This window comes from Nuphar pumila, chromosome 2 (assembly GCF_984573655.1).
Source record: "Nuphar pumila chromosome 2, dmNupPumi1.hap1.1, whole genome shotgun sequence".
Classification (NCBI taxonomy): domain Eukaryota; kingdom Viridiplantae; phylum Streptophyta; class Magnoliopsida; order Nymphaeales; family Nymphaeaceae; genus Nuphar; species Nuphar pumila.
Genome location: NC_143250.1, coordinates 66,875,964 through 66,887,816, shown reverse-complemented (window position 1 = coordinate 66,887,816; position 11,853 = coordinate 66,875,964). Strand labels below are relative to the sequence as shown.

General features: G+C 37.2%; 1 protein-coding gene and 1 pseudogene across 2 annotated transcripts; both read right to left on the bottom strand.

The window, feature by feature from the left end:
* Positions 1–4,310: 4,310 nt before the first annotated feature.
* LOC149845651 (1,4-alpha-glucan-branching enzyme-like) lies at positions 4,311–8,999 on the bottom strand (annotated as a pseudogene).
* A 90-nt stretch (positions 9,000–9,089) lies between these two features.
* On the bottom strand, positions 9,090–11,646 carry LOC149845650 (SEC1 family transport protein SLY1-like). Of its 2 annotated transcripts, none has more exons than XM_089995890.1 (2): positions 11,517–11,646; positions 9,090–11,314 (listed from the first exon to the last, which is right to left on the bottom strand). In XM_089995890.1, the coding sequence occupies exons 1-2, from the start codon at positions 11,545–11,547 to the stop codon at positions 9,459–9,461; spliced, it is 1,887 nt and encodes a 628-aa protein (XP_089852016.1). In that variant the 5' UTR covers positions 11,548–11,646; the 3' UTR covers positions 9,090–9,458. The 2 variants fall into 2 exon arrangements, with proteins under 2 accessions (XP_089852016.1, XP_089852017.1); XM_089995891.1 differs by having other exon boundaries at positions 9,090–11,408; positions 11,517–11,618.
* Positions 11,647–11,853: the final 207 nt, after the last annotated feature.

Sequence of the window (11,853 nt, the reverse complement as noted above, 5' to 3'; positions counted from 1 at the left end):
TTGGTATTATATTGGATCCAATTATGAATGTTTATCGAAAATCATGAATTTTTGCCTTAAATATGGATTTCAAATTGGATTTTTGTTCTAAATACATAAAAAAATAAACATGCTTATATATACATTCATTTCATCTATTAAAAAATAAACTTGTTCATACAATCATTCATTTCGTTCATTTATTTAAAATAAACATACACATCCATACATTCATTTCATCCATTAAAAATTGAAGCAGATCGATTTTTATTCATTAAAAAATAAGCTTGCTCATACAAGCATTCATTTTATTCATTAAAATTTTGACCTGCATATACATACATTCATTTTATCCATTAAAAAATGAACATGCTCATACAATCATTCATTTTGTTTATTCATTTGATATAAACATGCACATCCATACATTGATTTCATCCATTAAAAAATAAACTTGGTCATATAATCTCAGCTTTCATCCATTAAAAAATAAACATGCTCATATAATTATTTATTTCATTTATTTAAAAATACACCTACGCATTCGTACATTCATTCATTTCGTGCAATCAAATGAATGATTGAACCTGCACATTCAAATGAATGATTGTATGAACAGGTTCATACAATCATTCACTTCATTCAATAAAAAATGAACATGCTCATGCAATCATTTATTTTGTGCTTTCATTTGAAATGAACCTGCACATTCATACATTCATTTTATCCATTAAAAAATTAACCTGCTCAGATAATCTCGATTTTCATTCATTCAAAATATACTTGCACATATAATCATTCATTTTATTAATTAAAAAATGAATCTGCTTATACATACATTCATTTAATCTATTAAAAAATAAACATGCTTATACAATCATTCATTCATTCGAAATGAATATGCTCATCCATACATTCATTTCATCCATTAAAAAATAAACTTACTTAGATAATCTCAGTTTCCATTCATTAAAAAATTAACCTGCTCATACAATCATTTATTAAAAAATGAACATGATCATACAATCATTCATTTAATTCGTTAAAAAATGAATCATTATACAAGCATTCATTTTATTCATTTAGAAAAGAACCTGCTCATACAATCATTTATTATATTCATTAAAGAATGAACATGTTCATATAATCATTCATTTTGTTGATTCATTCGAAATGAACATGCACATCTTGAATACAATCATGTATTCAAAATCTATAAAAGAATATCATTCAATCCAAAATAAACCTGCAAATACATTCATTTATATATTCAAAATCAAGTATACAAAGAGTATCATAGTATACGTAAATCCAAAATGTTAGCAATGAAACAATATAACAACAATATGTCAGAGTATCATAGTATGTCAACCACACATCCAAGCCCCCAAAAGTGTAAATCACTCAAGAACAAAAATATATCACTATACTAGAAAAAAATATAAAATCAAGAAGAGTAACATGATAAAAAAAAATGCAGCATCCCCTCGAACATCATGTAGTCGCTCCTTGGTGCACTTCTCGTTGTTGCACTCACCTTGTCTTCGCCATGTACTCCTTCAACCGACTATTAGCTTCTTCAAAGTTGGTGAATGATCTGTATACTACCCCACTATATCTGAAAACTTATGATTTATGTCTCTCAAGAGTCGTAGATGCCTATAACCCTCTCCTCGAATACTATGCAATATCTATGGTAAGACATCATCGTCTTAACTCTTTAAGACAACAATATAAGTTAAACATATAATATTATCAATCAAGCACATATAAAAATACTTTTGTTAATCATACAATTGTAATTATAAAAATTATAATAAGTAATAAAGTCATCAAATATAGTTATTGTGTGGCCAATTATTTCACATTTGAGCTATTATTGCATCTTTCAAATCCTTGTTACTACCACAATTAACTAGTTGTGTGAAATTTTCCTCCTCATGTTCATAATTGACAAAGATATTATTATCATTGTCAATTGTGAATTGTTCAACATTTGAGTTATTTTTAATATAAAATTATGTATTATGTATGTCGCATGAAATCTTTTAACCTAAGTGAAAACTGAATATTTTACATGGCACTTTAAAATTAGAAACCGCACTTTTAGTAAATAAAAAACATGTTCTACTGTTGTTCGCAATGAGGAGTATCTATGGTTGTATAAATCTTATGGTCAATCAATTGGTTTTGCACGAGATGCATTAAATTCTAACAAGTTACAATAATATTTTTTTTTATGGGGTAAAAAACCCAACAATATTTGGGTATCCAGAAACTGCAAGATAATAGTTGCCTACGTACACACATTTGGTTTATCATGTATTAAAAATTTATTAATCAATATAATTTATGTACATAATATATATTTAATTACCTATGAGCATTACTAGAGGCTAGTCAGGATCATCAAGTGCATTGTACAACACTTTGCATCGTTTGTGCTTCTTTCTCACCCAACAAGCACACAGTGAAATCGCATGTCAAATACCACCACAACGAGAATATATTTTGTATGGATCAAAGCCTTCTTTGAAATGACAAGAGAGATCATGACACAAGGATTGGTTACGAAGAGAAGGATAGGAGGAGGTCAAAGAAAAGTGGTGATAGAAGTATAAACCACCATAAAGAGAGTAGAACAGATAATGATAGAAGTAGAGCCCACCCACCATTAAGAGAGTAGAACAAATTATGATAATAGGAGAGGAGATGAAAAGCTTCACTCTAGAAGCAAAGATGGAAAGGGGCACGTTAAGAAGGGTGAAGATGCTAAAAGGGAGAAGGGGATTAGAAGGGAGGATGAGATTGTCAATCAAAGGAAAGTTTAAGCAAAAGGTATTTCTTGGCTTACCGGTGATATTCGGGTAAGGGTGATAAGCAAAGAATTCAGAGGAGGTAAGTTCTACTTGAAAAAGGCTGAAGTGGTTGATGTTATCGGCCCTCAGAAATGCATCATATCCATGGATGGAAGCAAGGAAATAATCAGGGTAAACCAAGATATTCTGGAGACTTCCCTCCCCAAGCTAGGCAAACCAGTTATCGTTCTGCATGGGAAGCATAAAGGTATTTTTGGCAAGCTTGCAGCTAGAGATGCAGAAGAAGAGACTGGGATGGTTCAGGATGCAGAAACCTCTGAAATGATCAGCATGGGTCTTGATCAGATTGCAGAATATGTTGGGGATCCAGGTTATATTTGGATATTGATTGTCAAATCGAGATACTCTTCTGGATGAATCATTTGTTCCTTTTATTTTATAAGAAGATGAAGCCTCTTAGGCACCATTCAAACAGATACCACTTGGTGATATCAGACATGCTCAGTTTCTAGAGCTATGGAAATGGTTGGGCTCCTGACTGGTCTTCCTGTTGGAAATCATTTTTCAGCATGTTTTAATAACAGAACTTAAATGTATTTCATTCTGCACTCTTAACAAACTGTGTTGATCTTAAATATATGTATTTTGAATTGGGAGGGCATGAATGATCACTTACTGCGAACAGATATTTTATTTTATGTTTGCATTTGATACGGTTTGAAGTTCTCAATCACTTGACAGCACTGAAAGGCTTGGAAGATGCATGTGTTACTAAATTTTCTTTGTTCATAGGTAAGATTTTACATTCGACCGTGGTTACCATGAATCATCATTGTTTTTCCTCGACTTGATCCGACTGAAATCACTCGAAGTTGCATTATCTTAATAAAAATTGATTTAATAAATGTGTCAGACATCAAGTTCAAGTATTATAAAGTTTATGACTGAAAAAATATGTTAAAAAACCTAGTAATCAGCTGCTATATTTTTTAGATTCGATGAATGATTGATCTGGGTTCGCTGATCATCTTCAGCTTAGTTTGCTTTGCTCTCTGACATAACTGGATTTTCTTTTAAGAAGTAAAGATTGAATTTGTGTTTGATTAAGTCCAAGTATTATAAAGTTTATGACAAAACAATCATATATATTAGAACTAGCAATCAGCCATTATATTTTTCAGTCAATGCATGACTGATCTCGGTCAGTTGATCACCTTGAGTTTTTCATAGTTTGTTCTGTGAGTATCTGTTATTTTGGACATGATTTACATATCTTTAATTATTATGATATTTTTTTTCAGCAGACATTGATGCTGAACTCATCAAACTCATGATAACAATTGAATTTTCAATTAAATCTAAACTAGCTGTTATTTTCCATCACCATAGTTGAATATTATGCTCATCAATCCTAAGATTGCTAAAGTTTGTGCAGCAACACACACACACACAGGCACGCAAAATGTAGGGTAGGTAGGTAGGTGGTGTTGGAGATCATACACTTCTACTTGCCTAAATTGTGTCCGAAAATAGCTGGAAACCAGACGAAGACTCCTAATTACCAAACAAAATTTACAATTGCACATAAAATAGCAGTACCAAGGGACAATCTATACATAGAGTAGGAGTATCCAGGGCAGCTGTTTTGATGTAGGCATTGCTCAAAGTACAAAATTCCCTTAGCATAAAAACGAAGAAACACATGGTAAATGCAAGTGACGGCTGTTTTACCTCATTACCCATGAAAGTAAGATAGCCCTCGCCTCCTAATGTCATTGTTATGAAATGAATCATCTGGGAAGAAAAAGAAAAAAACCATATGCAAGAAAAACGGTTGAAATGATCCACATTCCATGGTGACAAAGAATTCAAACAAATATAGCATCTATAAAATTGAGATGTTTTTTAGAAGAATTTACAAAATCTAAGATTGCTAACAAGAAAAATTCCAATCCCACCCCATCCCCCTTGGCATAAAGCCACAGGATCCAGACCTTGTGAAGTGAAATCCCACGATCGATAATAGGAGAGACAGGCCCTAAGCAAGACATTCCAGTATACATTTCCTTGTCCATTACTAGAAACACAATGGTCTTATCACCAACAATTGCCTGCAAATAGACAAATAATTGCACTTGTTCAAAAGAATTTTCCATGACTGAAACTCCATATCTTCTAAGCATTATGTCCTTCACAAGAATGCCGATTAAGTTAAATGGAAGAAATGTTCTTCAATTTGAATATTACAAAACAAAAAGTCTGATGATTAATATACAACTTAATATAAATGATATCTTCTAGACTTTCACCTTATGGTTGACACAGAATAACTGTTCCACAAACAGATTGATACACAACAAAACTTTCTCCAGTCCAATAGTTCAGTATAAATAAAGATGTTTCTACGAATTTCTTCACCAGATTAGTAGCCTAAAAAAAGAGGTACACACCAAATAAGAAGTTTCTCAATACCTGGTTATGACTCTCAGCATATGAAACACATGGCTCATGTTTGTCAGGCACAAGACAATCTCCTTCATGGACCATAGTTCATCCCTTTTGTACTTTAGATAATCAATCCACTTGTCAGGGATTGTCATGGCCAACCGTTAATCAAAACCAATTCCACCTTCAGAAAGAGGTCGACCTAGTGTGGGCATACCAGAGACATCCTCAGCAATCACAATGGCATCAGGATGGAGATGTGCCTGAAAATACCATGGCATCCACATCAGTAGCATCACTGAAATATTCATTATAGTTATGCCTGAAAATACCATGGCATCCATATCAGTAGCATCACTGAAATATTCAGTATAGTTATGCCTGAAAATACCATGTTAACGTCATGATGATGATACAACATGGACGTAACCCATCAAATTGAAACTCCTCAAACCACCATCTCAAGTTTGGAAGAAAACGCAGGACTTCCCAGTTTGCATAGTTAAATAAACGACTATCCCACAGCTTATGATAAGCTCTTTCACCAGTATGAAAGTAGGATTCTTGTGTTATCTGGCCCACATCATAACCATTAAAGCCATCTGTCACATTTGTACTTGCATGGCTGTGAACAATATCAATCAATACTTGCAAGCCTAAACCATGAGCTTTACCAATCACATATTCAAGATCCTCGGGTGTTCCTGATCTACTGCTAACAGAAAAGAAGTTTGTAACATGATACCCAAAAGATGCGTAATAGGAATGATCCATGACAGCCATCAACTAGACAGCATTGTAATTATTTGAGTTAATACGCAGCAGAACATTGTCTGAAAACTCTCTGTATGAGCTGATGCGTGGGTCTGAGCTACTCATTCCTACATGGGCTTCATATATGCGTGGTGCCAAAGGCTTTGCTGGTCGAGCATATTTGAACTGATACTTGTAGGCATATGAGAAACAAATGTATCAAGTTAAAATAGTTAGCAAGCTACACAAAGGACAACTGGACAAAATTTAACATCTCCGAAGGGGGTGGATCCCAATATACTCCATCATATGCAACTGCGAATCTCATGGGATCTACTGTTGCTTATTTTATCCAGGCTGGGATTCGATCAAGCCATGCTCCATTGGTACACTTAAAACGGAACTTCACTTTTGAATTATGTGGAATTGCTAGATTGCCATCCTAGTTTGGTATTTTGATAGTTCAAACACCAAATTTGTTTCCTTCCATTTGCTGGAGCGACCCATTCCAGCCATTGAAGTCTCCAATAAGTTGTGCTTCCCTACATAGTAAAGAACAAAACTTTTCAAGATAAGGATCAAATAGTAGCCACTTCTTTCAAAAAGTTCCATATCATAAATGTTAACATTCTGACATCTCTATATGGTTAAAGAGGGTGTAACCATGTTTGCCTGTATTTATTTGCTTAAGGGGCAGAAATGGTCCATATATTTTTGTAGCCGTTCGCTTGTACAAATGCTTAGTAACCATAAGTTGTCTTGTAATAAAAAAATTATCTACTTTTTTCTATGGTTCAATTCTTTGCTGTCTTATCAGCTCTAAGAATTAAGGTCAAACAGCCCCAGCCAGGTCTACCTAGTCAATTCTGACAAATGGATGAAACTGACCCTCAGAGAGCCTATTCACAATCTTCACCATCAAAAACAACAACAACAACAACTACCCCTTCATCCCAAAACAATTGGGGTCGGCGATATGAACCAAAAAAAGAAAATCATTCTGGATCTACTTCACAATCTTCACCATCAATGCTCAAAAATAAATGTCAAGTAGATCCAATACAAGATTAATAATTTCAGATCTCTCAAAATGGAAAAAGTTTACACACTATGTCCCAGGGACTCGGCCAACCGGGTGTCACACCCACGTTGTCGCGATGCAATGCGATGTGGGTGCGCGTGCAGGTGCGGCACCCGGTGCGGTCAACCGGACCCTAGGTGCGGTCAACACACCCAGGGTCATTTGTGTCTAATTTTTGGACAAAAAAAAGCCCACTGAAAAGGCTTAGGGGAGGAGGATTAGGGCAAAAAAATTTTGCCCTAATTTTCTTCCTGCCCGAGTTTTTCTCCTAAAGCCTTCCGACGCCGATGCCTTCCGACCTCTCCTCCTCACTCCTCAGGTATTCTCACTCGCTCTCTCTCTGTCACTCTCACTGCCTCTTCTCTCTGTCTCTCTCACTCGCTCTCATATAGGACATTAGGATACCGAGATGATGTTGGGAAGAGCCCGTCCCATGTAGAGATGGTCACTGTTCAGGCTGCAGCAGGAACCATGGCCGGTGCTTGCTTATCAGTTCTGACTACTCCATTGGACACAATAAAGACGAGGCTTCAAGTGATAAATTCCATACTGTATTTCATGTGACTAGCTTTCTCACTGTAAAGATAGATTAAGTGTCTTAACTTGCGAACACACCCTGTAGCATCTTTTGTAAAAGAAGAAATGGGTCTTGTGAGATTGACAACGTATAGCCTTCTTCTACTTCACATTGGCAGAATAGAAATAATATGCTGAATAGCTTGTCAATTTGTATCTTTATCTCTTGTTTTCTTTCTTGACAGTGATCAATAGTCCAGATGTTGAGTGCTGAATTCTGACTTTCTACACTTACCAGGGTATTTTATGCGTAGTCAAATGTATTGGTCTTGATATCACAATAAAAATAGCCTAAATAAGTAAGAAAAATAATATGTTTAGGTAATAAAATACATGTGTAAAATATAGGGAAATAAGTAAAAGAAATATGCAAAGGAGACACATTTAACATATAGAAAAGAAATAAAAAAAGTACCTAAAATTATCATACTATAAATATCTTTGAAAATATCATGATATTTTATTTTATTAAGATCCATTACTTCATCGTTATATACATTGTAGGATATACTTTTGGTATGTAATTTAGTTCTTTTCTGTTTTACTTATTTGATTGTTTCTATAATATATTTAGGTTGATTTAATTATGATGTTAGTTTTTATGATGTAGAATAGAATTGTAGATTGTTAATTTGATTTATTGCATGCATGATAAATGATATTATGATAATTGTTTTTTATTTCATTAGTGTTACTGTTGTTAACTGTTAAAACTTATATATATATATATATATATATATATATAAGTTTTTATATTTTTGCCGCACCCAAGTTTTTTGAAAGTGCCGCACCCCCGCACCCGCACCCATGTGACATAGTTTACACGCATTTAGATCTCATGGATGAATATAGAAAACATTAACGACTACAGTAAATGAAACAATGAATTCATCCGGAACTTGAAATTATCACCTTTAACCAAAATAGTCAACTTACGCAGAGATTTCTTGTCTCTAATTATAAAACTGTAACCGGCCATAAAAGGCTTTGATATTTCACAATTTAGTGTTAAAACCACAAAAATTCAAGACACGTTCTTGATCAGAACCATAAGAGGCATTATAATGATTTTTAGATACTGCCCCAACAATGAGTGAGCATTTTTTTGCCAAAGGAACTACGAAATACATATCCATGAAATAATGATACCAAGCAAACAAAAGTATTACTTACAGAGAAAGAGCATAACATAGCTTTGTTAGAGAGAAGCATATCAATACATCCATAGAACACCTATAAACACGACACAACTCAAGCCCTTAGCTTGAAACCAAATAGTGAAGAAGACAATATTCTTACTTGCTTTGAGAGAAATTTTCAGAATTATTATCACTACCAAAGCCCATTCCCGTAAAAAAATAGTAACAGAACCAAAAGCTGGCTGAATTGGTGCACTTTCAGAATTATAAGGACCACTCGGCACTATATGCACAAAATTTAGCAGGAACATCCAAAAGAAATAAGAACACTTGAAGCAACAGAACACCTCAATGTCACATTAGGATCATATAAAAGGCAAACTTTTAATGCAAAATGGATACAGTTCTCAACTAAACACTATGATCTACAAACTTATGAGAGTTGTGGGTACATCATCGTTGCTAAAGAAAGAAATTTAGAACTGCTCACAGTAACACAGATTTCAACAGGCACAAAATGAATGGGGGTAAGCCTCACATATTTCAATATCAGCCACCTATGATCATATCCATTCTATAGCACAATTCTATGCAACTATATCATTCAAATAGCCCAGTTGCATTTCACTAATCATCAGAGCCAAAAAGTATTGCACATCTGAATCTTTATTGAGATGGCACACTGCCACCCAAACCCATCTTCCGGCCCAACATCATGAGTTGCTCTGCAAACTCAACTCCATTAAGAACCTCAGTTGTACCATAAATAACATGTTTGGAAGGCTGTCGCTGAGCTAGTTCCTGCAAACTACCATATTCTATGTAATTCCCACCACCAATCATGAATACTATTGCTTCCTTGAAAGGGCCTTTGAATAGGTTACCCATTCCAGAACTTGATTTAGGAGCACGTGGATCAAAATGAAGATAAGAGTCAATATCAGGGTTCGGTTTGCCCTCCATTAGTGCTTCTACGGTTCTCGTCAAAGCGAGCTGCCTTCCTCCAGAAAGAAGATTCTTCATACCTGCAGTTACGGCACTAAGTGACTGACCATATAGTTTCTCAGCCCAATCTACAATGTTACTCCTGCTCGCAGAGTTTGCAGATGCCAATGAGATGTTCAGAGACTTTATCTTCTTGACATACTGAAACGCACATGTGTCCACCTCTGATTCCCTCAATGCTGCCTCAATTGCTTCAACATCGGATTGCGAAGTAGTCTCCACCGCAAGAAGGTAAATTATAGTGAGCCGGAGCTTGTCAGCTTTTGTGCCTTTCCCCCTCAATACACCAAGTAACTGATTCTTCTCGATGCTCCCCTTTGTCAACATGTCATTTTCCAAATTGCAGTAAGAATCCAAGGACCTCTCCTTGATCTCTCCGAGCAAAACGGTGGCAATGTTGGTGTGCTTGTCGATCACTTTCTTCCTCTCCGTCAATTCGGGCAGTGAATTCACTGCATTCATAAGATGTTTCGTGTTTCCAATCAACTCCTGCCCATCAAAATCAGCTCCATCCTCCCCCCCAGTTCTCCTATTCACCTCCTCCACGTCCTGCTTGTATTTGCTCAATTGGCTCTCAATCTCTTCTGCTACCTTTGGAAAAGGAGATGAGGCATTCGCGACCCAGAAAGAATCAGAATTATCAAGTTCGTAAGGCACCATCGATGCCGCCCCCTTTCCCTTCACACGGGAGATGTCGCTCGGAACACTTACCTTGTTAAGTTTCATCCCAAGTACGTCGTGAATCAGTGGACGGTAGCTCCATTCATGCTGGACACCCACCGAGAGCTCGAAATTCCGGTCGAACAGACACAGAACCGGCCGCTGATGTGAGGCGCCCAGATTCCCACCTTCCGCAAAGAGATTGTTCTTGGAAACGAGATGGTCCCTGAGGCGCGAATCGAGGGCCGTGGCGACCATCTCTGCGGGCCCGCCCCTGGCGCAGCGAATGATGGGCACCATGCCGAGCGTCACCAAGACGCAGAACAATCCAACGACAATCCGGTCGACGATGGCTTCAATATCGGCCTCACCAGCAGAAGGGTCGTTCAATTGGACATAGACGGAGTCTTGGGCGAGCGAGAACATGTTATCATCAAGGGTGACGAACTCCAGGTACTGATCGTAGACCCTGGAGATCCTTCCGATCGAATCCGACTTCAGCGTGCCGGAGGCGAGGTCCTCGAGCAGTGGGCGGGGCAGGGACGACGAGAAATTGAGGTGGAAGCTCTCGTAGAGGCCGCGGGAGGAGTCCGCGACAATCCTCTGGACGTTGGCGGCATCGGGGCGGACAAAGTAGATCGCGGGCACGTCCGGGATGGTCTGGCGATCCTTGTCGATGGAGAAGAAGAGGGTGATGCCGTGCTTCCGCAGATCCCTGACGTGGATCAACGGCGAAAGGATGTCTCGGCAGACGCGATCCAAGATCAGGATCTTGTAGACCTCCTCCGTGGGGGCTCCCCCGACCCCCGACGCTGTCGGCGGCTGCTGGTTCAGATTCAGCATCCGGACGATGCAATCTGCAATATTTCAACCCCCATTGTCACAGATCTCAATCGCTCTTCCGAATCAACGAGCCAAATCGAAAAAGGAGAATTTGGGTTGACGACTAATCTAACGGAAACCCAAAGACGATGCAAATGATTTGAAAAATCGATTAAACGATGATGGAAAATTTGGAATTTCTAGTTGAAAGAACGAGAAGAGAAGCAAGTCGCTTACTGGTTTGCTTCTGGCGAAGGCTTAACGCCATCGTTTGGGAGATGGACGTTCGCTTTTTCTCGCTTGCTTCTTCCTCTTTGCTCGTGACGTTCTTCGCGCTTCTGTCAGCGTCGGCGAGGCCACGGAATTTATGGGCTCGCCCGAATTCAATCGCGTAAATAATAATTGATATGGGGGTAGATTTCGTCAAATTCTTGCGAGGGATGTTGGTAATTTGATTCTCCAATAGTGGTGGTACACCAGAACGCCACAAAGCCAAACAAAGCAGTACAATTAAACAATTACAATATGAGGTTTATCACAAAATTCAATTGCTGTAAACCTTTGTAAGATTACC

Bases quoted from the DNA above. Each gene is read 5' to 3' on its own strand.
- LOC149845650 (XM_089995890.1), bottom strand. From the start codon at position 11,547: ATGGCGTTAAGCCTTCGCCAGAAGCAAACCA. The intron at 11,315-11,516 runs GTAAGCGACTTG...GAAATATTGCAG, and splicing joins CCTTCGCCAGAAGCAAACCA to ATTGCATCGTCCGGATGCTG.